We start from the raw sequence: 24,415 nt of genomic DNA, 5'->3' as shown, positions 1-24,415 counted from the left end.
GGGTGTGGCTGAGCCAAGACTCGCTTGATCCTTCGCGCTGCTTATGCCCCGATACAGCCTGTGCGTCGTCGTAACGATCAAGACGGCGCCTGGGCATGCGGGCGTCATTCTATCCTGCTGCCTTACATAACTTCACCTAGCTGCACTCCACTTCAGCCTGCTCCTCTTCGTAATCCATCGGCGTCTCTTCAACCCTCTGATCTGCAAAAGAAAGCCACCAGGACAGTTGAGACCACCTCCACTGGCACGGCCGTTTGTTCGAAATCCGCGAGCAGTACGCTGCAGCCGATTCAAAGAGCCCGATCAGCCAAGATCTATAAAATGGGCGGTGTTGATGGAAACGCGAACTCCCCGGCGACGGAAACCACAGATGTCTCGAACAAGCCGCGCCAACGACGTCGAGACGGATACTTCTGGCAGCTCATCGTGCTGCGCATCCCCGTAGCCGCCTTCGGAATCGCCCTCATCGCATACCTGGTGCACTATGTGCGTACATGGCAGGGGGCGACCCGCGTGCCAGAAGATGAGGACCCCAACGCCACAAAGAAGGACGCCCTGGGTCAGAGCGCGCTGGCGCTGAGTATGGTGAGAAGCCCTTTCCGTTTCTTGTCTTTTTTTTTTTTTTTTTCGTCTAAGTTCCATGCGCGTGTTTGGACACAAAGTTGAGCTGATAACGGTTGCTGTTGTCCCTAGGCCGCCGTATCCCTGGTAGTCGCCGTGTGGGAGACCCTCGCGTACCTCACCCCGAGACACAGACACGGACCGAAGTCTCTGAACTTTGGTCTGATATTCCTCGACTTGCTGGTCGTGGGCCTTGGGATCCCCGGCTGGTATAACTTCGCCATGGCGGAGTACTACACGTCCCCAGACTACGAGACGCCGTGGAGAGAATACCAGGGCCACGCCGCCACGATGATTATGGCTTTCTGGTGCGTCAGCAACGAAACATTCTCAGCATCCTACGAGCGTTCACTATGATCGTGACTAACAGCAGACGTTCAAGGATACTGCACTGTGTCATGTCCATCGTGGGCTGCTCTACCTGCTGTGGCTGTTGCGGCATCGGGTCCCACCCGGCGACGGCGAAAGCGACCGGAACGCCCGAAACTGTGCAGCCTGCGCCACAACCCGACTTGGAGGGATATGGCTCTTCTGAGCCTGTCCCGAATTACAAGTCGTCCTCGGGGCTTGAGGAGGTCGAACCAGTCACAAGTCTGGACGAGCCCCCAAGCTACCCTGAGGCCACCCGTCTAGCGCCTGACGCAAAATCTTGACCTTTTGCTGCTTTTTACGGCTCGATTGTTTTGGTCTCGACGTATCCTGGTCATAGATGATTGAAGCGAATCTTCTGGATTTTGAGCCCTCAATTGACTCATGCATGTGTTCAATGGTAAAAGAACAGATATTATCCTGCAACGCAGCACCGCTTCCCTCTACTGATAAGTGATGGTTTCGTTTCTCATGCCCATACATAAGATTTTACGAGGCACATTCAGACATGATGAACGCTCACAACCCGGTATTTGAAAAATGAAAAAGAAAAAATACCTGTACTTACAAATAATGTCTTCACAGCAGTTGTAATGGGCCTTAAGAATTAGAATAGGGGGGGGTCAGCAATTCAGTATTATGGTACCTACCTAGACACTTTCCATATGACCTGCATGTGTTATCTGAACCAAAAGAAAACTTGGGGGGTGGGGGCTCACCTGCAACACCGACAAAAGACATTTCCTTCCAACAGAAATATGGCTTTCTGCACCTCAGTGGAATTCCCTGCGCTCAATCTTGTCATTCATTGTCAACGTCCGCGTTGCTGCCCGTACCTCCTGTTCCGTTTGAGGCCCAAAGACCCTCTGGAGTGCGTGCTCCTCGTCACTATGTTTCTGCTTGCGGCTCCGACGCTTCTGAAGGCAGTAAGCGATGACACTTGCCACAAAGAGCAGCAAGAAGACCACACCAATGATGATTCCGGCAATGACGGCTTTCTGAGACATGGTGGTAAATCTTTTGCTGTTGGTGTTAGCTAGAGGTGTTGGGTTCAGGTTGTCGATGATTTCCAAGTGCCAGTGCTTTGGTTGGTGAGGAGGAGCGAAAATGGGATGGGAATGCCCAAGATGCTGTGTGCTTTTATAGTTGCTACCTGATAAAACCTTTTTCGTCGTGAGTCTGCAACAAGAAGATTGTTCGATATAGTTAAGACTTTGCCTAGGCATTCCAATGATAATAATGCTATTGTTCAAGACAATACGATTGTATAGTCATGGGTATCTACCTGATCAGTAAGTGGACCATGACATTGTGGGCACACTATGCACATCCCGGGGAACTTGTAGAACGACCTTGGGCCGGCCTTTGTCCCCAACACGATGTTATCAAAAGGTCTTTTATGTGAGCAAGAACAAAAGAATTAAGCCATGACAGATCCCCCATTATGTAATGGTCAATAGGGCCAATATTCTGATGTGCAGGTGGGTTAAGGTTGCTGTAGTGATGGGTTGATTCCAGAAAATCACATGCAAGGCGTTTCAAAGCTCTGTCTGCCCCGAAGACAAGCAAGCTTTAGGCAATTCTCGCCGTGAATTTCCCTGCGGTGGAAAACTTGGCGCTAGAATTTTCAGGAACGTTCCCGCCAATGTGCTTGACGTGGTGGGCAACAGGACCCTGTGAGTGTTGATAAAAAAGATATCAATGGACCCAGGTGGCGAGCAAAATGTGGAGCTCTTGACATCACTCCACCGGTCGGGCGTGGGTGCGGGTCTCTGTCGCCCCACGATGGCTTCACTGGGAGTTTTCTATGATGTCCGCCCCCCACGGCTGCCAACATATGCAGTGCCGGTATAAACTCAACCTCTGTCGCTGCCCCGGTAGTGGGTGAGCGGAGAAGGGAGAAGGGAGAGGAACCTTATCGCTCATTCGAACCTCAACAATATACTCAGCCCTTGTTGACGATTTCTCAAGATGGGCAAGAACCACGAAGTCGAATATACCAGCCGCGCCTCGCACGACGGCGGTGATGGCACATCTCTTGGCCGCCGGACCTCCGCACTGGAAGAGGTTCCCACCCTCGTCCCCCCTCCCGGGTTCCCAGGCCTGCCCATCCGGCGACGGAGCACGGCGTCCCGGCAGAGTGTATCATTCTCGGAAGACGCAAGGAGGCAGTCGCACGCGGTAGAGGACGACAATGACGACGCAGAGGCCCTCGAGGCCCTCACCCAGAGCGCATCCGCCATCAGCAGACAGGTCTCTCGCACCAGGCGGGAGTCGGCAGACAACGTATTCGAGCTGCCCATGATCCAGCGGCCCCGAGCCGCCAAGCCGGGGCTGCCGAGCACCATCCGCGAGGTCCCGTCCAACCTGCCCACGCCGTCGTCGACCCGCCCTCCGTCCCCGATCACACCGTCCGGGGGACGCCTCGCCGGGTCGACAGACTACTTTGGCGGTCACGGCGGCACAGACACGGCCCCATCGTCACCCCAGGGCGGCGCAGCGTACGAGACGGGCGCCGGGCAGCAGGCCTACCCAGACATCGGCGTCATCCGGTCCTGGCGCGGCGCCATGGTCCTGGGCTGCACCTGTGGCGCCCAGCTGATGGACAACGTCTTCATGACGGGCGTCAACATCGCCCTGCCCGCCATCCAGAGGGACTTTGGCGTCGGCGGCGCCGACCTGCAGTGGCTCATCTCGGCGTACACGCTGACCTTTGGCGGGTTCCTCCTCCTCGCGGGCGTCCTGTCGGACCGGTACGGGCGCAAGATGATCTTCTGCTCGGGCATGGCCGCCCTCAGCGCGTGGACCCTCGCCGACGGCCTCGCGCCCAGCTTTATCTCGCTGGCCATATTCAGGGCCCTGCAGGGGATAGGAGCGGCCATGACGGTCCCGAGCGCGGTCGGCATCATCTCCAACTACTTCGTCAGCGGCGACCGCACCCTGGCCCTGACCATATTCGGTGCCTCGGGCGCCGTGGGCTTCTGCCTGGGGCTCGTCTTCGGCGGGTTCCTGACCTCGTCGCTGGGCTGGCGGTATATCTTCTACCTGGCCGTGGTCTTCACGGGCGCCATCGGCCTCCTGGGGGCCTTTGTCCTGCCGCGCGACAGGATGGAAGGGCAGGCCCGTCCGAAGCTCGACTTTGCTGGCGCGGGCTTGTCGACGGCGGGGCTGATCCTGCTGAGCTTCGTCCTGTCCAGCGGCGGCGAGTACGGCTGGGGCAAGGCCTTCATCATCGTGCTGCTCGTGCTCAGCGTCGCCATGATCGCCGCCTTCACCTACGTCGAGAAGAAGGTCCCCAACCCCATCATGCCGCTGTCCCTCTGGAGGCTCGAGAACTTCGCCGCCCTCTGGGTGGGCGGTTTCGTCATGTATGGCGGGTACCAGACCACCATCTACTTCGTCACCCTCATAGCCCAAGAGATAAATCAGCTCAGCGCGGGCCAGACGGCCCTCCGGTTCCTGCCCATGGGCTGCACGGGCTTCGTCTTCAGCCTGGGCATGTCGCGCGCCCTCGAGGTTTGCAACACCAAGTGGCTGCTTGTCGTGGGCATGGTCGTCTGTGCCATCTCGCCTGTCCCGGGCGCCCTCATGTCCGATGGGGATGTCAGCTTCTGGAAGCACGTCTTCCCAACCTCCATCCTCAGTGTTGCCGGCGTCACCATTGTTTATTGCACAATTACTGTCGTTCTTCTGGCCTCGGTACCAGTGAATGTGCAGAGCATGTGTGGAGGGATGATCAACACTGCATTCCAGATCGGGAGCGGTGTCGGACTTGCGCTGGCCAGTGCCGTTGTCCAGGCCGTCGATACAGCCAAGGGTCATTCAGCGTTGTTGCAGTACAAGACGGGTCTGTGGTGCTGCGTCGGCCTCGCTGGTATTGGATTGGTAGCGAGTGTGTTTGGTGTGAAGGATAGCGGGAGGTCTGTTGGGGGTCATGCCATGATGCACTAATGGCTACTTGGGATATGGGCAACGACGTGAACGTATGACGAAAGGAACTCAAAGCAATAATGCAACCCCCGGAGCGGTGTTCTCAATTACAGCCGTACCTAGGTACCTACCCTAGGGTAGGTGGTCTAGTTTGGTATGCGGATACACTCAACGACGAATCAGACTAAACCGTATAAGTTTAGAGCGTATGTACTCCTGGATCAGATGGCATTTATATAATCTAATAATGGTAGGAAATCCGAAGCAGGTTCTGTACTTATGCGCCGTTTTGCACTGCAGGCGGCTTGTAGTACTGCGTGAAGTCATGCATAACGGCGGACAGCCCCTGGAAAATTGTCAGTCCGGGAGCATTACTGTAAACCTCCGGTTGTTTAGGCTGAGACTCACCTTCTTCATCTCTTCTGCAAATTCCTTGTCCTTCTCTGCCCTTTCCACAGCCTGGAAGAACGGGTCCGCCTTGATCGCCTCTGGGCTAGGATCCCATACTCTGCGGATATTGCTAGAAGAGATCGGGTTGATGATGTCGTTATATTTCTGGATCCGGATCTCAGAATACTTGTCCAGTATGCTGTCATCCAGCTGGCCTGTGGCTATGCCGTATAGACAGTCGAAGAGATTGCCGGCGTCAACAAGGCCTCCGGTAAGTCCCATTCCGCCGCTTCACAGACAAAGGGATCAGCTTCCATATCATCATGGCGAATGGAATAACGGGCGGGTTGAGTCACAACTTACAAAGGATTGCACACATGTGCCGCATCGGCAGCAAGGCAGACCCTGCCCACCCTGAATTTCTCGGCGCACCGCTGGTGGATTTTGTACGGGCTGAAGTTGACCACCTGATACTCATCAGGCTCCGGCGCCCCGGGAACAAACTGCTTGAACTTCCACGGAAGCCGCTCCCGCATCTGCTCCCTCGTCAGACCCTCGTCCTCGCCGTAGGTGATGCGCAGCAGGCCGTCATTGGCCAGCTGGGCGATCATCGGGAAGTGGTCCGGGTGGATCATGAAGGTCGAAGACGTCCAGCCCTTGTACTCTTTGAACTTTGGGTAGTACACCTTATATACGTACTGTCAGTCAGGGTCACTCAGACTTTCAGTGCATGGCCCCCATTTTCGGAGAGGCTTACATTTGTGGCAACAATCTGCTTGTCCCACGTGAAGCCGGGGAACTCGTTGCCGAACAGCTCGCGGCGAACCTTGCTAGGCGCACCGTCACACCCAACCACGTAAGTCGCCTCGAGCCTCTTCTCTCCTTCTGGCGTCTTCACATCAACCCACGCCTTGTCCTTATCCTGCCCGACAGACAACACCTCATGGCTAAGCAACACCTTTCCGCTCGGGTGTCTCGCCAGGTGCTCCGCCATGAGCGGCAGGAGCTCGTCCAACGGGAGCGAGATGTTGGTCTCCCCGCCTGGTGGGTTCTCCGCCAGCAGCTTGCAGACCATCTCAAAGGTCTTCTCGCCGCCGGACTCGAGGATCCTCCAGCTCACGCCGTCCGGGACGAACGCGTTCTTCATGATATCCTCCATCAGCCCCGCCCGCCGCAGCTCGTAGATAGTCGGCGTGTTGTAGAAGCTGGCGCGGGGGTTGCGGTCTATCTCGTGGCCCTTTTCGACCACCGTGACCGAGATGCCCTTCTGTGCCAGCATCAGGGCGATGAGGAGGCCGGCCGGCCCTGCCCCGACGACGATGACCTTTCTCACGTTAGCATGTCACTGAATTCACCACTGTGGACATATAGGCTCACTTTGAATCCTTCTTTGACTTGCACCATATTGGACTTGTGGATCTGAGGGCGAGGTAGATTGCTTTGCAAGTCGCGATGCAGGTACTCTCAGTCACATTCGATACCAGCTCGCAGCTCGTATCGAGCAACTGATATCAATCACACGCCAGGCCTCGGCGTCAATATGTTTAGCCGAAACTCCCGTAGCATCCGCTCATCTCCGTTTCATGCAACTCGTAGCATTCATTTGCCCATAAAGGCATAGCTACGTAAATCCGCCCTACGTCAATGAGCTGATTATGGGGTGCGGTAGTTGCGGGGATTGCGGGGGAAACAGAGTTCTAATTGAGTAAGGGGTTGTTCCCCATGGGGTTGCGGGTGAACTATTTTTCGCGGCGACGAGGGCCTGCGGGGAGCTCTCTACTGTTGAAAGCCCTGAGGGTGAGCGAGGTTATTATAGACTGCTCAGCAGTACTAGTACGCATGTTGAAAAGCAGACATATATCTATGTATTGAGTTCTGGCAGAGATTAAGCTGATTCCGTACCTACCCGTAGGTACCTAAGCAGGAGATAGAGTGAACAATTGAGGACAATATGTTCAAAGATCTTCAAGCAATCTTCAAGGCTTCTTGTCCATGGAAACGTCCATCCGATTGACGCTGCCGCACCATGCTCTCAATAAAATGTCACAGCTTTCCCAAAGCCACGTCGGATTTAGACACCAAGAGAGTTTCGGATATCGAGGCTGGGGATACCAAGTCAGAACTCTGTCATCAGGTTGCATTGTAGGACTCGCCAATTCGAGACGCGCAACGGAGGGGTTCTTTAGCATGCATACGCTGAGCTCATCCTGACCAATTGCCACACTCGAAGTTAATCTCCTCCCGCTCATGCTCGGTTTGAGCCTAGGGTTTCCGAGGCCCGTGGTGAGGAGAACCGACTGATACATCTAGGTACCGACCACATAGGTATCGTCTGGTGCCCAAATACACCCAACATCTTACAGAGATCCAACCTGATTGACAACATAAAAACATCCCTAGCAAAATAACCACGTCGCATTTCAAATTGCACTATTCGCACGTTCCACAACAAACACCCCCGGGCAAAATGGTTGCACAACACGCCGAGCCTCGATACGCGGACCCCATCTATCAAACCGCCCACGACAACACCTACGACAAGCCCATCATCCAGGGCATCCCGGAAGTCCTGCCACCGGGGGTTTCTCAGGCAGACTTCGACAGCGCGCTGAAGCAGATCGCCGCAACTCTCGGGGAGGACGCCGTCTTCCGTGGCGAGAGGCTGAAGGAATATGTAGATCCATACGAGATCCCGGAGGGCGGGCACGAGAGGAAGGTTCCCGGGGCTGCTGTCTGGTGAGCACACGCGTCTCGGATTTAAAACAATGTTGAGAACTCGGGGTCTCTAACAGTCCTCGTGTAGTCCATCCTCGGTTGAGGAACTGCAGGCTGCTCTGAAGGTGGTCAATGAATTTAAGATCCCGGTGTGGACGGTGTCCCGCGGCAAGAACCTGGGGTGAGTTTGCATCATCAGGGTATTTCAGGAGCTTCGCTGAATACAGAAATAGGTATGGAGGCCCTGCGCCTGTCGTGAATGGATCCGTTGTGATGGATCTCCATCGAATGAATAAAGTCCTCGAGGTCAACGAGAAGTTCTCCTATGCAGTGGTGGAGCCCGGTGTCACGTTTGGTGATCTCTATACCTACTGCGTACAGAGAAAGCTCAAGGTCTGGCCTAGTACCGCATCTCTAGGCTGGGGTAGCGTGGTCGGAAATGTAAGTACCAGAAATGTCCTTTTCACGCCTTATCAAACCCTTAGAAGGCTTTTTGCTCACTGCATCTAGACACTGGATCGAGGAATGGGTTTCATTCCTTCTGGGATTCACCATGAGAACATCGCCGGGCTCGAAGTAGTACTCGCCAACGGAGACGTCGTCCGCACTGGTCAATTCGCGATGACTTCGTCGCCATCAGCACATCTGACCCACCTTACCTTCGGACCTTCTATCGACGGGCTGTTCCTTCAGAGCAACCTTGGTATTGTGACCAAACTGGGAATCCACATGACACCTCAGCCTCAGGCGTATATGCCTTGTACTTTCGATATGCCCGATTTTGACGATATTGAGACCAGTAAGTAACCCGAAAAGTTCGTTTTACATATCCCAATAGCAAGCTGGCTACCGATGGATGGGTCAATGTTTTGAAATTCATCCACTATAAGTTGAACCATTGTTCAGAACTCTTTGTATACCAGGTAGAGCTCAACAATCCCGGCTAACAAATACCCAGTAACCGACCTATTCGGCGAGATGCGCCGCAACAAGACCTTACCGACAATAGTCTACGTCTTCAGCCTGATCGAGTGGTCCGCCATTTACGGCCAGCGGCACAAGTACTGGACGGGCGAGGGCCCCATCCCGGACTGGAAGATCAAGGAGATGCAGCAGGAGCTAGACACAGGGTTCTGGACCGTCAAGTGGGGCTTCTACGGCCCCAAGGACGTCATCCAGGCGCAATACAACGAGGTGCAGCGCGTCGTATCCAAGGCGGCGCCCAAGGGCCGCCTGAGGAACACCCTCTTTGCCGGCGGCGAGGAGGCCCAGCTGCTCGAGGCGGCGTCGGTGCCCCAGCCGTACGGCGGGATGTTCGTCGGCGTCCCGAGCATGTTCTCCATCCCAATGGTGGACTTCTACAACCCCAAGGAGGGCGGCGGGGTCGGCGCCCACGGCGCGTACTCGCCCATCGTCCCGCTGGACGGCAAGACGATGAAGAAGTGGGTCACGGCGGCCCGCAGAGTCTACGAGTCCCAGGGGCTGGACCTCTGCTGTGACTACTTCATGCACGAGCGCCACGCCGTCTTCGTCTGCATGCTGTGCTTTGACAAGACCAACGCCAAGCAGCGCCAGGCCATTGAGAATGTGTTCAATGGGCTGTTTGAGGAGGGTACGAAGCTGGGTTTTGCGAAGTACCGTTCTCACATCCACCACATGGGTAAGCCTCGCATTGTCCAGCGGATTTGGTCAGTTGATACTAACTCAACCAAGACCAGGTCGCGGAGCTTTTCGACTTCAACAACCACGCGTATCGCAGATTCGTTGAGACCATCAAGGTAAGAGTATTCGAGTGTAGTGGATAGCAGTTCCTACGTCTGTGGGATGGTTTCGAGGCACAACTAACACTCAAACACCCACACAGGACGCGCTTGACCCCAATGGCGTACTTTCTCCAGGAAAGATGGGCATCTGGCCGAAGAGATTCAGAGATCAGGGCTGGAATTCGGCGAAGAACCGCAGCGAAGCCAAGCTCTGAAGGCCAAACTCATGAGGCAACGGGCCAAAGGTATCAATTTTCACGGAGCCTGGATGATGGTCGAAATTCTGTAGCCTACATTTGTCTACGAATATGACTGGGAGGCGGGAAGCCAAATTGACTCACTCACCTCTGTCTTCAACCCTTAGACTCGTGCGCTTGCGAATCATTTACTGAACCATTTTGAACTTGACATATGATTCGGATAATAGGATCCTTACTCCGGTATCCGCTACGTGACCACAATATTCTCCCCTCCCCAAAGCCTTGGAAACCGTCCTGAGGAATCAACTCTCAGTGAAACAGCCTCCTAATTTCACCCAGGACCTATGGTGCATGACTTAACATCCTACATAACAACAACAACTTCATCATCTAGAACTCCTTAAGGTACATGAGCTCTACCTAGGTATTATCATATCATAAAACTTTTGAAACGTGTAGTGGTGTTACGTTGGTGGCATGACTTGTCCCCGACCCGTGTCCCAGTGACCATGTGGCCGTCGGCAATCATCCTCGGCTCCCGACATTGAGAAACAACTATCTGTCATCGTGAATTAATATGGCACTGACGATCTTATCAGGCGAATTGCCACAGTTAAACAAGAATGGGTTTGAAACCCCGCATCCTCTTTCGGCACCGCCAATGACTGCATGGTGGTTTCGTTTCTATTCCGCACAGGTCCGAAGCCACACGCGGCAGACAAGGCCACGAGGCAATCATGTGTTGTGAAGCAGCCCAACACAGCGTTGTCACGGCCGTAGTGAATAGATAGCATAGTGGCAAATCGTGGTCGCGTCAGCTGCTGAATTCCACGCCAGGCAGTGTATTTTTATTTTGTCAGATGTCCACTACCGCCAATCAGCTCTGCGGAAAGACTCGCCACTCTGCTTCAGCCGATGTTTTGATGGAAAGTACGGTCCAGTTTTCACGGACATCCGAATTCCTCTCGCTGCGATGGTAAAGATAGGGGACCCTGACCCGAAGCCTCCATACTTAGCTTGCCTACTATTGGCAGCCGCACCTACCTACTAGGCAACTCGACGGCAGCGCCCGCGAGGGTCCGAACGTGCGTTGGTTGCCCGCGCCTTCGTCTCACAGGACAAGGTTGGTTGACCGGGTCCCAATTGAGTCCATGCTGCAATTGCATTTTCCCCCGAGGAATGACGACGTAGGTCTTTCCTCGGGGCCAGACAGCAAATCCCCACACACATCCCCGGGCCATGGATCGCTTGCGATTCCCGGTATAACATTTGGATTGTCCAAAAGGGGCAACGCCATAGCTACCCAGGAGCGCGCGTTGTTGTCGAGAAAGTGACTGGTTGCATAAATGGTTTCGCTGCTATTCCATATACATCCGGGGACATACATGGCGCCTTCATACTGGTTGCATAAGTAGCTGGTTGATAAGGTTTATGTTTGTTTGGGTCCTAACAATCATATTGCACATATGGAGTATTTAGACTGCCTAGGTGCCTAGGTGCCTAGGTGCCTAGGTGCTTACTACGAATAGAAACAGCCAGTTCAGCTTTGATGATTCATTACTAGTATGTCTTCATCTGAGCCATGTTCTCTGGTTCATCAAGTCTCTATTGGATCCAGCCTCTAACCATAAGCATTTCTGGGAAGCGTCCGAATGGTCAGATCACTTGACGATCCAATGGGGTGGCATTGTGAACTTGGCCATTCGCGCAAATGTCATTAAATCAAGCAACAGACATGAAATCAGACGAGGCATTCTTTGGCAGATAAACTTGAACTAATTGACTTGAAAACAGCCGGCCCTCATGCCTAAACATGCAACATAATCGCCCGCCTGCTGGTATGGGGCAGTCCGATACGACATTGCCTCATCAATGTCTCTGAGGCAATTGCCTTTTTGACGGAATTGTTCGAACCATATTTCTTCCATGTGAACTGAAAGTACGAGTACATAACTGAAACTATGTGTGGCAACTAAACTGTAGACGAGCGAATCAGGAATCGTTCGGGATTTGCAAGCCCATCTATCAGTGAGGCAATCAGCACCTTAATACCTTTTGATGGGCAGATAACTACGACTCTTGGTTTGCTAATCATTGTTCCACAGCGGTTTGAGCACCACAGCGACATGGGTAGAACAAGACTGATCTTCGTCAAATGAGGAGCTGTACTACTAACGTCTGTCTCTCCCTGGTTTATGTGTACGCCCAGCCACCAAGCTGAAGTAGAAACACGAGAAGACTCCGCAGGATCTCGATAGCACGAGGATTATTCTCCGAATATGCAAGCTACCGCCTGCGAGGCAGATCACCCTTGGTGCCAGCCTCACTTTTCTCGCCTCCACTCAGAGCAGGGGACTGACCAACGTGAGGCCCATCGCCCTCATCTCGGGGATCCGTACCTAGGCATCCCGTGATCTGTACCGCCTGCACAGTGCCACATGCAATGTGATGCCGTCGTTGAGACGCCCACGCTCAAAGCCCCCAACGGCAGATAGGATACACTGCAGGAGGCAGACACAGTCACATCGTTCTACGCGGCATCAATCCGAATTCATCCCTATTTTCTGCAACGGTGGGTTTACCTGGTCCATGGTACGAACACCTCGGCCGTACGTGCAAGATGGCAGCCCGACTGGGCTTCCCGAGCCCCCCACCCCCCCTCCCTCATCTGTGATTAGAGGGCATGGCACGACTATAGCAGAACTGACATAACCTTATGTGCTGTGCTATAGGCAGATGCAGGAAAAGCAAAAACGACACATGGATCGGCCGTTTTATGACCGCAACAGGATCAGTTCCCAGCTGTCACCGTCGGGCGAAACACCCGGTATTGGAAGTGAGCGCCGTGAGTTAGTCCACGGGGCAAGACCACGTCGGTCCCCTGAACCCACCCAAGAGCCTCATGTCTCAGATGATCGAGGGAGACGTTGAGATAATCGACGACGTTGGAATCGGTCTGATGTGTGTGTGTGTGTGTGTCGGTCTGATGCCTCGATGCGCGTATAGCTCAGGAGAAGAGCAAATGCTTGACTCCTAACCTCCGTGGTTGTCCCGAGCTCCGAAACCGAGCCCGAATTTGGCTCAAGGTAATAAGGGTGATCGCCCGCCTCCCGTGCGTCGGTCTGTGGCCGGATAGAAACTATCGCGGATTGTGATGGACAAGACGTGCATGTCTTCACACAGACCGAGGGGGTCCTCCGTGGGGGGGAGTGTGCATCCCTTCCCCAATCGGCGATAATAGCAGGTCCACATAAGGGTGCCGCTCCCGCAGCAGCAGTAACAGTTGTGCCCGGAGTGCTACGCCCCAGGGCCTATATCGCAGACCATATTGCACTATAACAGGGCGGTGAGGACTAACTGGAGGGTTAGGAACACAACCAGGCCCAGACGTCATATCCTCAGTCCATACAGCAAGCTGCCATTAAGTTTCGCCTGGTCTTGTCATTATACACATCCGGTGCTTTAGCCTTATCCATAGAAATCCCGCCCCACCCACCAGCGAACCTGGCCAGACAGACGTGCAGCCGAAGCTGAATAAGGTTGTCGGCATGCATCTGCAGGGCTGTCGGCAAGCCCAGTTGGCTCCTCCGCCCGGCAGACGGGTGTTACTGAGACCGGATCGGTGGAGTCCTGCTTGTTACGCTACTGGCTGCGTAGCAAGGAAAATGAACTCATGCTGAAGATTGAGCCCAGCTCCTCTTCCTGCGCTACACTACTCTGCAACCTGTTCGCTTGCGATTCATGGCAGGGCAACATCCCCAAGGATCGGGGTGTGTGCACTAGGCACCAGCTAAGAAAGTCCAGGCGACTGACTGATCTTTTCACAAGTTTAGTTACACGGTATACTTGCAACTTCGTTCCCAGGGTTTGCGCTGTTGTAGACAGTGGGTCCACGCTGCCCGCTGCCCGTCCGAACGCAATGGTACGCGTACCGTTCGAAAAATTCCTACAAACCGTTTTTGACTCTCGCATTTGCCCGATGCCAACGCCGCGGCACCAAAGCTAATTACTAACCTGAGGCTACGGCATATCATGGCACCGACATTACAGCCGACTTGACCAAGTGCTGACTGAGGCTCGGTTCGAGCAGCCGAGCGAATGACAGGGGCCCCAGCAGGCCGGGAGGCCGGAGGCCGGAGCTTTTTTCTTATTTGTGTTTACGTTAGCTGGCTGATCATCCGGGTCACGGGACAGATCAGTTCCCCGTGGGAACAGCCAGGGGATCCGCCTCATGCCTACGTACACAGTAGTGGGAAGTGACGCAGGCAGGCCAGGGACACTTCTTGTTTTCGGCCAGTGAGCTTGGGCATTTTCTTGCGCTTCAGACGAGGCCTTTCTGCGTGCACTGTCCGCGATGCCGACGATTAATTGTGCAATTCATACGAGATCAGCAAGAGCAGGCACCTGGCAAGCAAGCAACCTTGGAAGCACATGTGACTGACGGCTTGGCACAGCGTCAGCATGTCCACCGGCGCCGAGTCCCTCCCTGCAGCGCACCCCTTGCACTGCCACGTTTTCCCTCGACAGAAAGATGGTCTAGACAACGAACCTCACAAGCCCACCAGCCGGCGAGGGCCAAGCCCCCAGATCGAGTTCGTCGGCCTCTGGCATGTGGGGTCGTAGATCCAGCCGGCCCATTCCCTTTCAAGTACTCCTTAGTCTCGGGTCGCCGTGTGGCGGGACGAACAACAGCAACAACACAGCGAAGCCGAGCGCAAGGAAGAGCGCAGCAGACCCGACTCCTATTGTTGAAACCGCCATCTACCAACTAGCTAAACCGAACCCAGGGCCTCGGGCACAGAGGACGAGCCGCCGCTCCCGCCGCAAGCGGCCCAGGCAGGAGGGAAGAACCAGTCCACCCGCTAGCGTGAACCCCCCCCAAGAGGGAACCCGAGGGCCCAGGCGTCTGGACCCTTGATATAGCAAACGGCGTGCCGCTATGACAGTTCGCTAGTCTCGGGGCGTTGGGGTGGCAGAGGGTGAAGATCAGGAGAGGAGAGGGGAAGGGAAGGGAAGAAGGAAGGGAATGCCCTCGCCTGTGCCCTCCCCCCCTCCCCTCCCCTCCCTTGCCTTGAGACTCTAGCCCCGGGCACTGTATGTGCTAAACCTGCCTAGCCCCGGAGACGGGCGGCCAGCACCAGCCGTGATTTGTCTCTTCTCGGCCGCGACGGCCCTGGCGCGTTCGAGAAGTCGGCACTGACGATGCGTACTGTGTACTCCGGATGAGCAGTGTCGTCGCCATACCATGTCATGCCATGCATGCATGCGTTCGTGCGTGCAGGTGCGGTGCTTGACTCTCTTGCCTGTAAGGCTGATGCTGGGAGAGGCAGCGGCTTTGTTGAAACTGCCATGGTGTGGTGATGAGCCCGTCAGAAGAGATGTGTGTGTGGGGTCCCGTGCGATGCCAATGTTGAGGCATGCGAGCCTGCCCGCTCTCATGAACTCTGCGGCGGAGGAGGCTTCGCCTCAACCCAAGTGATCAAAGGGCCCTGAATCCTAATGCCTTTCGAACCTGAACCGTTGAACCGGCCCGGCCGTACATTCCCGAGAGACAGTAGACTAGAAGAAAAGGACGTGTCAGTAATAATAGCATCTACCAGAGACAAACATGACGCAGCCTAACCATCCAAGAATAACAAGCACAAATCCATAACTATTCGCGCAGAGCCAACTCACAAGAGGATAGGCCTCGTCATGCCGACGTAGACATGATGATAAAACCAAACCGCAGATCAGTCTCTAGCTTGCCATCACCGCGGCTCCGCGTGCCAGAACAGACACTAGACAGACCATGCATCATCATCACCCTAGGGCCCTTTCCACCCAGCACGCAGTTGAATAGTTGCGACGAAAGGTCAAGTGGTCCCAGTCCGATAAAATGACACATGCATCCGGGGATGGATGACCACACACCACGTGACAAGCCCAGCCCAGACAGACAGACAGACAGACAATGCGTAGAGGGGGAAGGAAGCACATACAAGGAAACCCAGCTTGACAAATCAATCCAAGCCCATAACCAGATCGCAGCCGTGTTCCGGCTCGCCGGGGGGACCTACCTAAATACCGTCCAAGGCGTGCCTGCATGCATGCATGAACTGGGTGGCCCGCCCTAAGAAGCCAACGGCGCAGAGGCGATCCATGGGACGACGACGAGAAAGAACGGAAAACGGGTGATGCCACTGTGCCATACCCCCCCTCATCCGGCCGCTTCAAACTGATGGCACCTCGGCGACGGGTCCAGCCAGAGCCGGTGACTCGGCCCATGGGTTTGAAGGCGAGCGCGAGCGCAAAAGAGCAGGAATGCATGTACAGTATACAGTAGGGACAGAGACAGAGAGACCAAAACAAGATATGCACCCGGGTATGCATGCAGGACGCGATCACGATGCACGTGGAGGTGTGCTCCGCGCATGCGTGTGTGGGCGACAACTATGATTCGCATCGAGGGGCACGGGGCACATTTCACAATGATGATTTGCCCCGAGTCACTTGTTTCCATCCTACACCAACTCAACCATCCAGTCAGTATGCGTGTCGTCGCTCTCGTCTCCAGGGGGAAAGACAACATCTGAAGAAAGGCTACAGAGTAACAGCCAAGCGGCCCAAGCCTCCTATCGCAACAGTGCTGCCATTGCGTGCAGGTTTCTGTGCTCCGTACACACATACATACCACCGCGCTCAGAGGAGGGACGAGCCTCAAGCATGCTTCCACGATGCAACCACACGACCTCACCATGTGCCGACATCAACGTGTGCCCGTGTGGGTTGGGTTTGTGTGCGTCGCAGCAGTCGGGTAGCTGTCACTTGGCCATTTAGCCTCTGTCCCGCGTAGACTCGAGACGGCCCGCACACAAGTGTAGCACGTAGACATTTGGCGATGGCAACGTGGAAGAGCCCAGTCCGCCATGGAGATACTCCGTACGCGGTATCAACTCGCAAGTAATCGAGTGCACCACAGGATTATCAACCAGCGCTCGTCGCATGAGTCGCAAAACCAGGGTCTTCGTACGGATGAGGAGGGGTGCCAGCTTCGGCGTAAATATGACGTTAACGTCCGATATTCAAGTACATACCTACATCACAACACCACAACCAACCCAGTCAGCCAGTCAAGCCAGTTAGTTGAGAAGTGCGCGCAAGGACAGTTAGTCGGTCGGCCACCAGGGTCCTCGCCTCGCCCCCACCAAGGACGAGCCGTGCGGAACGTCGACGGTTGCCAGGTTGACGACGACGATGCCCCCCAGCCTCCCTCCCCTCCCCTCCAGGTTCCCATCGTCGGAAGGCGCATGTGTGTATGTATGTGGGTGGGTGTGGATGTGCGTGTGCGTGGGTAGCCCTCCACACGCACACCAGAAACGGCCGTGCGCCAGCGAGGGTTGTCCGGTTCGAAACAGGTACGGTATGATCTCTCATGCAGCAGATCGGGGCTCTGCAGCCCTCGCCCTCGGGGCCGCACTGTGTACCGTACCGCAGGCAAAATAGAGAACCAGAAAAGAAAGAAAGAGAAAGAGGTGAGGCATGGCAAAACCGGCCGTTTCGAGAGAGACCACGATGATTCTTGTCGACTAAGTGACTGTCGCCACCCCGTTCGTTGTGTTATGTTGTGTTGTCGTGCGCGATACAGGCCGCTCCCAGTCTCACGTGGGTAGATAGCACCACACCACCGCCTGAGAAATCTTGATCACAGCCAGCCGACCAGCTACACCACCGCCAGCCTTACCTACGGACTGGGGAGGCTTGAGCAGAGGCAGCACACCACCAAGGTCAAGTTGAAACAGCACGTCGCTGCGAAACGTGCGTCTTGCTGTCTGTCCTCTGCAAGCAAGAAGCATGTATCCATCTTGCTCTCTTGCGCAAGGCACCGCCAGGGGAAGGAAAAATCACATGGTGGCCAGTGTCGCCATGTCGCCATGTCCGCCATCCGCATACTAATGTATCCGCCGCGCCTGTCGTCGCTTACCCATGTAACATCCAGCGCGAATTATGCGCCGACATGCGCCGTGAGTCAGTCGGTAACAAACAGGGCAGATCAGCCCCGTTGGTGTCAGCTGCTGCCGTCTTTCCCGGACACCCTCCCCGGATGCTTGATCCACCTTCCGCGGGTAGCTTGTTCTGACGGCGACAACGTTCTAAAGTTGGGCCAAGCTAGCAAAGAGGCCCTAGGACAAGCTCTCGGCCAGAATCGCCGACCCGGAGACAGATCTTGGGAACTTCGCATAAGCAACGGCCACTACTGCACTTTCTAGAACGCTTCCATGATCGACTGCAGCAAGACGTTTCAGAGCCTCAAATCTGGACTAGGCACCCAGAGTTGGCCCTTGACGTCTGAAAAAAAAAAACCGCATCCTGCGGCAGGGAAGATAGCTTGGACAGACAGCAGGGAGAGGTGGTGTCGGATAGAGTAGGCCCGCCAAGAATAGCCATCGTATAAGGTTCAAACCTTCACAAGGCATAGGCCGAAGATCGCGAAACTCTGTCCATCCACCTGTCTGCACGTGGATGGGCGAGGAGCTATTGCGATTGGGTTTAGAGGGCGGGACGGGGTATTTGGGGGCAACGGGCGGGCATGCGATGGCGTGAGAGACAAGACAACCATCAGCAGAAATCGAGATTTCTCCAAGTGCAACAAGTCCAGCATAGTTTGAGCCAAGTTGGGCCGGGCGCGACCCTCACCAATCCGCGGAGGCTTCAGCATGTGCTCCAGAACTGAACTGTTGGCTACAAAGACCGGAAGTGGTTAATACAGCGGCAGCCAACTGTAGGAATTGCCCACAGGTGTTCAGCATCGAATCCGCACGTGCGTGAATAGCGATCAGGAAGAGTCGGCCGAGCAAGGCGTCAAGGCGTCCAAATGGAAATGGAGTTTTCCGCCCGCATCGGTGACATCGTGCCGGGCGACCACTCCCGACTCCGCCTATGGCCCCGAGGCCTGCCCGCCGGAAGAGGCAGGTATCGGGGGCTCACAGGCCAATAGTTCGGCCTATCATTTCTTGGTGGCCCGTCCACGCTCCTCAACCACCACCGTAACTTGGTCGGTAGCCGAAGACGAGACTGATATTGATTGAGTGCACACCGACCAAGGCAGTCCCAATTTCCTGCCCCCTCTTTGAGCGGTGCCCACGTGCAGCCCCAATGGTTCATGACGACTCATGGCATGGAGGCGGGGCGCCGCAACATCGCGTTGTAGAAGCCCATATATAGATCGACAGTGTCGCAGATATGGCACCTGGGGCAAATTGGCTATCGATGGAGGATCAGGCGGATCGCAGCGTATCCAATCCAACCTGGTGATAGAACGAAGGCGCAGGTCGAGCGCTCAGCCCAGCAGCCTCGTCGCCGTCTCCCCTGCGACTTCGGGTACCACAAAGAAGCCGAAGACGTGGCGCATCAAGGGCGAGGTAATAAAGTTCGCCTGCTGTTCGTCGTCCAGAGAGGTGCACTCGTTCATCTCAAGGCGCACACATTCATTCGCCCCGGTGCCATCAAGACACGATCGTTGTCAGCCTGTCCCCCTTCACCAGTCCCCGAAACAGCTGCCACAATTCCAAAACAAAGATGGCAGCATCCCTGAGGACAGCAGCCGCGGCAGCGGGCCTGCTCCTCGCCAAGACGGTCGCCGCGCAGTCACCAGCGCCGACGGCCGGCGACCTCTCCGTCCTGACCATGAACGTCGCAGGCCTGCCGCAGTTCCTGCAGGGCAACGACGTGCCGGGTGACAAGGAGGTGAACTCAAAGTTGATCGGCGGTTACTTTGCCCAATATGCTTTCGACGTCATCCACGTGCAGGAGGATTTCAACTATCACGCGGCCGTGTACGAGACGGACAACCACCCGTACAGGACCGCGACCTCGGGCGGCGTGCCGTTCGGGTCCGGGCTCAACACCCTGGCCAACTACCCATGGGTGGACTTGACGCGCACCAAGTGGAACACTTGCAGCAACACCGACAGCGCGGACTGTCTCACGCCCAAGGGTTTTACCTTCATGAGAATGCAGATTGCTGCGGCAACGGACAATTCCTCCGCCGTCTACGCCGACTTCTACAACCTGCACGCCGACGCCGGTACCACCGACGCCGATGAGACGGCCCGCAACTCCAACATCAACCAGGTGTTGGCTTTCGCCGAGGCAAACTCGGCTGGCAATGCTGTTGTTATCTTTGGCGATACAAACTCGCGCTACAGTAGAGTCCTGGACACAGCGGTGCGCACGCTGCTCGACGCCGGCTTCACAGACGCCTGGGTGCAGCATGCACGCAATGGAGTCGTGCCGACTCAGGAGACTCTGTGCGTAAACCCGCAGTCATCCGACAACAACACATGTGAGACCGTGGACAAGGTCTTCTACCGCTCCTCGCCGCTCGCCACGCTCGACGCCACTAGCTTCATGTATGTTGGTGAGTGGTTCCTGCAGCCCAACGGCAGCATTCTCTCGGACCACAATCCCGTCAACGTCAACTTCACCTGGACCGCGGGCACTAGCTTGCGGCAGTCGGCCTACTGGGGAGGGCCGCACGGCACTTGGTTCAGCGACGTCGGCGCGCTGGCCAACATCTCAAAGCCTGTCGTGTCCAAGCTCACCTTCAGGGGTGCTAACAGGCTCGACAGCGTAGGCGTGACACTGAGTAGTGGCACCAGCCTTACCCATGGCGGCACGGGCGGCACTGAGGCGAGCCTGACGCTAGGTGCTGGTGAGTACTGGACTAAGGCAACAGTTTGCCAGGGTCTGTACAACAACCAAACACGCAACTTCTATATTGAGGCGACGACCAGCACTGGGAAGACTGTTAGCGCCGGCAAGAAGACCACCGACTGTGCTGACTTTACAGCACCAGATGGCTGGAGCATAGTCGGCTTCTTGGGTCAGGACGGGGACGAGGTAGATCAGTTGGGGTTCCTATATGCGCCTCACTAATCTTCCGAGGACAATCAGTGCTCCCGTTTGCGGAGTCTACCTAAAAGCATCGGGGTTGATATTAGCACCATGTACATAGCTCAGATACCACGAATAGCACATGCGTATATTAAGAAGCACTCAATACAACCGACAGTCTCCGCGAAACTCTCGAGGCTGCTAAGAATGTCACATCGAGTGTGCGATGGGATGCATTCCCCACTCTAACCTGCGTGATCGCCGGTGTCCGGCGGGGGTTGACAGAAACCGCTATGCGACGAGGGCTGCTCGGCGCTAGACCGCGCCTGAATTAGTCCAATGGGTCGAAACAAAACCTGACCGAGTACAGGTCGTGCAAACATCGTGGCGGGCAATGTAGATCAAGCTGCCGAGTCGCTAGTTGGGCTCAAACCTGGGGTGCTGAACACATTTGCGCTGGGTGAGGTCGCAGTGGCTGGCTGGTTCGCTGAGAGACTAGTCGTCGGCCAGCTTTCCAGATGTAGTTCGGCTGTCGGCAGCGCAGCTGCTGTATTTCCACGGATGCTTGTGGCCAATGGTATAAATCGTACGCACTGATTAGTTGGCTTTGCGCCGTCGAGCGATGCCACGGGGCCTGTAAAAGCGGCGCCTCACTAGAATCAAACGCATTTGTGAATCTAGATGCCACGCAACACGGGTGCCTGCGACCAAACTTTGATGGGAACCGGAAGCTTCTTTGTGTCGTTGCGCTGCCGTCGTCCACTAGCAAGTATTAATTAGCATTGCCCCGGGCCAGGGCGTGAAAACGTGGACGGAGTTTGACAGGTGGGGGCGCCCAACGGCAGTAGCTTGGCACCGTCAGACGCTGTGGCGAAAGTGTTTCGTGGGTCTCGTTCTCGCCAATCACCGGAGAAACAATTTTTTGGAATGGAAAGGAGCCAGAAGACAACAAGGTCGTCCCATCTCTATGGTAGACGAAGGGTTAGCGGGCCTGACGTCGACCTAGTGGTAGCCGTTCTGACGTTCTGGCCGTATGCCAAGGAGACATCGCCTGGACAAGATTCAGGAACAAAGAGTTGAGCGGTTGACAAATTGCACAGTACGCTAACCAACTGCTTGGCCAAGCCTGGCGAGAGAGACCCAGTGCGTCGGGCCAGGCCAGGAGGAACCGCTGTCGGGGCGCGCAAGGCAGGCTGCACCTGGGCATTGCTCGCATTGATCCCATGGCATGGGCGTGGAAGGTGACTGACATGTGTCGCAATGTGCTGAATGAACCCAGCAGTCTGGAATGGCTGGGTGTTGGGCGTGGCGAGGAAGCAGCCGTGCCTGGTGGCACGGTGTAACGCCCAAACCCATGGTCCTGGCTGCCTGGGTAGCCAACATGTTGTCCAGCCTGCGGGTATCCCGTGGACAAAGGCGAAGCCCATCTGCTGTGGCGCCGTTACGCGCGCTTTCTTCGATGAGTGTGGTCGAAGATCATCGAGCGCCCGAGGGTCCTGAAGGAAATCCGGTCGGGACGTCGGTTGCCTGCGAGGCCTGATCCAGGTGCATCATACAGTACTTCGCCATGCATGCTAAGTGATCGGCGCGTTGACCGAGCCTTGCTAAAGATATCAGCATCCCGGCCGCTGGTTGCAGAAAGCCAATTCTCTCAAGAGCATTCCGCACAATGCACGAAGCTGCCGCAGTGACACCCCAGACGAGTTTCTGAGCCTGGCAATGACAAAGACGTTGCGGCAAGACCCCAGCGACAGTACGATGTCATGTCAGAGGGATGTCAAGGTTGGGGTTGTTGGATCTGTGCACGGGCTTGGCGCAGCGGGTGGGCAGCGAAAAGTGAGGTCAATTCAAAAGCCAATCAAGCGACGGCCGCCCTCTGGCCAGGGCCGCCACAGCGTAATGTATTGTATTGATTGAATGCAGTGGCCATTGATCATTTGGCAATGGAGTCGATGAGATCAGCAGGTCCCTTTGAACGACATCAGACGAAACTGGGGAAGGCAAGCAGATACTGTGTCGAGGATTTGGCGACTTTCCTGGACCCTGTCCCGCCCTGCAGCGCGGCAATCTGTCAAGCGCCCGAATGCGACCGTGAAACTTTCCCGAGACGTACAAGATGCCGTGGCGCGGGTGATGTCCGTGACTTGAGGCTATCGACGAAACGAGTGGTGTGGGGTTCCCAAGGCAGCCTTCAGGGCATATGTGTACGTTCCGCCCACCGGCCTGTGGGGCGTTCTGGGCAAGCGATAATGACAGCTCGGCCAGACAATTACGGCGCGCCCGAGGGCCTGGGTCAACGCTGTGCGGCCGAAACAGGAACGGCCAGAGTACGGAGTGCTTTAATCTGTACCATAGCAATGTATCGGGACGGCACAGTGTCGGGCGCGGCGCCAGCCAGTGGACTGGGGCCGAAGTGGGAGAATGCGCCGGCCCAAATCATTGCGTGCCGTGCGCCTGATGCTCTAATGGTCGTAGTGTGCTGCCCCGGCCTGGCAGTTTCGCCGAGAAATCTCCCCAGGAAGGCATCCAGCGCCGCAATGCTACAAGCGAGCGGGTGTCAGGTCCAGATGGCGTATGTCTGCTGGGAGCGAGCGACACTGTGGTGCCTATGTTCCGAGACGTGGGACTGGGGAATATTCACCCAGACGCAGCGTACTACCACGAGTGCCTGCAGGAGAGCCCACAGGCCCACCGAGCTATCGACTTTGTGCTTTCCGATCCGAGCCCGAAGGTTGTGGGCACGAGAACGTGTACACAGTACAACAAGCAGCCATGGGTTCTTGCGGAGCACCGATCCAAGCGCACATTACTTGTGATTGCTGCTGAATGAGAGACTGACCGGGTGGCGAGCAGTGTTGGCAAGCAGGCACACCGACGGGGTATGGGCAATTCGAGACGACGAGATGGAGGAGCTGCGTCATACTTGCTGGCTCGGGCAACCGAAACGTCGTGCCGTGCCGCCGTGCCGCCGTGCTGCAGGGGCAGAAGGATGCATCCAGATTGAGCTCCGTGTTGCATGCATGCATGCAGAGAAAGAGAGCTGAGAGGGAGAGGGAGAGGACCCTCGGGCTGGTCTGGGCTTGGCCGAACTAGGTTGGCTGTTGGCTGGGTGGCCGGCCGGCTGGCAGATATGTCGACAGACACGAACTGAGGTTTTGCCGACCCAACCAAGCCAGCCAGCTGCTGGCTGGTACGACGCGGCAGGTTCGAAATGAGGCGACCCTGAGGGTGCAGTGTCAATATCTGCGCTGCGCTGCAATGCACTGCTGTCCGATTTGGCGACCCAGAGGCAGCTGAGATGGCATTTGCAAACTGCCAGACTGCAGGCGACATATTCCATAGCCAAGCAGAGGTGAGGCTTGATCGATGGCAGACAGTGCGAGGCGTATTCGACTTTTGCGGTGGACCAACGGACCAGGCCAGACCGATGCCAGTGTGTACGAGTGCGTACCTGATCAGCAGACCGGCGTGGTAGCTTTGCAGATGATGGTGGATGTGGTCGTCGAAGGCGGAGGGGGAGGACGAGGGGGAGCCTGGGAGTTTGGGAGTTTG

The 24,415-nt window shown here is 55.9% G+C and overlaps 6 protein-coding genes across 6 annotated transcripts; 4 read left to right on the top strand and 2 right to left on the bottom strand.

Moving 5' to 3' along the window:
• The first annotated feature begins 117 nt into the window (after positions 1–117).
• Positions 118–2,131, top strand: KVR01_006477 (uncharacterized protein). The gene is made up of 3 exons (XM_044792426.1): positions 118–585; positions 694–929; positions 1,004–2,131. The coding sequence occupies exons 1-3, from the start codon at positions 322–324 to the stop codon at positions 1,272–1,274; spliced, it is 771 nt and encodes a 256-aa protein (XP_044645280.1). The 5' UTR covers positions 118–321; the 3' UTR covers positions 1,275–2,131.
• Positions 1,764–1,997, bottom strand: KVR01_005742 (uncharacterized protein; the record flags this gene model as incomplete). The annotated part of the gene is made up of 1 exon (XM_044793133.1): positions 1,764–1,997. One exon carries the CDS (start codon positions 1,995–1,997, stop codon positions 1,764–1,766), a length of 234 nt encoding a protein of 77 aa, XP_044644545.1.
• An 830-nt stretch (positions 2,132–2,961) lies between the features above and the next one.
• On the top strand, positions 2,962–4,941 carry KVR01_006424 (uncharacterized protein; the record flags this gene model as incomplete). Its single annotated transcript, XM_044790374.1, has 1 exon — positions 2,962–4,941. The coding sequence occupies one exon, from the start codon at positions 2,962–2,964 to the stop codon at positions 4,939–4,941; it is 1,980 nt and encodes a 659-aa protein (XP_044645227.1).
• A 256-nt stretch (positions 4,942–5,197) lies between these two features.
• KVR01_006298 (uncharacterized protein) lies at positions 5,198–6,714 on the bottom strand (the record flags this gene model as incomplete). Its single annotated transcript, XM_044782893.1, has 5 exons — positions 5,198–5,266; positions 5,329–5,599; positions 5,674–5,996; positions 6,068–6,634; positions 6,688–6,714. The coding sequence occupies 5 exons, from the start codon at positions 6,712–6,714 to the stop codon at positions 5,198–5,200; spliced, it is 1,257 nt and encodes a 418-aa protein (XP_044645101.1).
• A 1,063-nt stretch (positions 6,715–7,777) lies between these two features.
• On the top strand, positions 7,778–10,003 carry KVR01_005867 (uncharacterized protein; the record flags this gene model as incomplete). The annotated part of the gene is made up of 7 exons (XM_044793011.1): positions 7,778–8,046; positions 8,114–8,206; positions 8,259–8,466; positions 8,536–8,824; positions 8,984–9,685; positions 9,739–9,803; positions 9,890–10,003. The coding sequence occupies 7 exons, from the start codon at positions 7,778–7,780 to the stop codon at positions 10,001–10,003; spliced, it is 1,740 nt and encodes a 579-aa protein (XP_044644670.1).
• Positions 10,004–19,362: 9,359 nt separating this feature from the next.
• On the top strand, positions 19,363–22,827 carry KVR01_006144 (uncharacterized protein). Its single transcript, XM_044793131.1, has one exon. The coding sequence runs from the start codon at positions 19,547–19,549 to the stop codon at positions 20,903–20,905; it is 1,359 nt and encodes a 452-aa protein (XP_044644947.1). The 5' UTR covers positions 19,363–19,546; the 3' UTR covers positions 20,906–22,827.
• The last annotated feature ends 1,588 nt before the right edge of the window (positions 22,828–24,415 follow it).

Source organism: Diaporthe batatas (assembly GCF_019321695.1).
Source record: "Diaporthe batatas strain CRI 302-4 chromosome Unknown Contig00006, whole genome shotgun sequence".
Taxonomy (NCBI): Eukaryota; Fungi; Ascomycota; class Sordariomycetes; order Diaporthales; family Diaporthaceae; genus Diaporthe; species Diaporthe batatas.
The sequence above is the reverse complement of the archived record's forward strand: the minus strand, read 5'-3'. Positions and strand labels throughout refer to the sequence as shown.

Bases quoted from the DNA above. Each gene is read 5' to 3' on its own strand.
- KVR01_006144 (XM_044793131.1), top strand. From the start codon at position 19,547: ATGGCAGCATCCCTGAGGACAGCAGCCGCGGCAGCGGGCCTGCTCCTC.
- KVR01_006477 (XM_044792426.1), top strand. From the start codon at position 322: ATGGGCGGTGTTGATGGAAACGCGAACTCCCCGGCGACGGAAACCACA. The intron at 586-693 runs GTGAGAAGCCCT...TGTTGTCCCTAG, and splicing joins GCGCGCTGGCGCTGAGTATG to GCCGCCGTATCCCTGGTAGT. The intron at 930-1,003 runs GTGCGTCAGCAA...CAGACGTTCAAG, and splicing joins ACGATGATTATGGCTTTCTG to GATACTGCACTGTGTCATGT.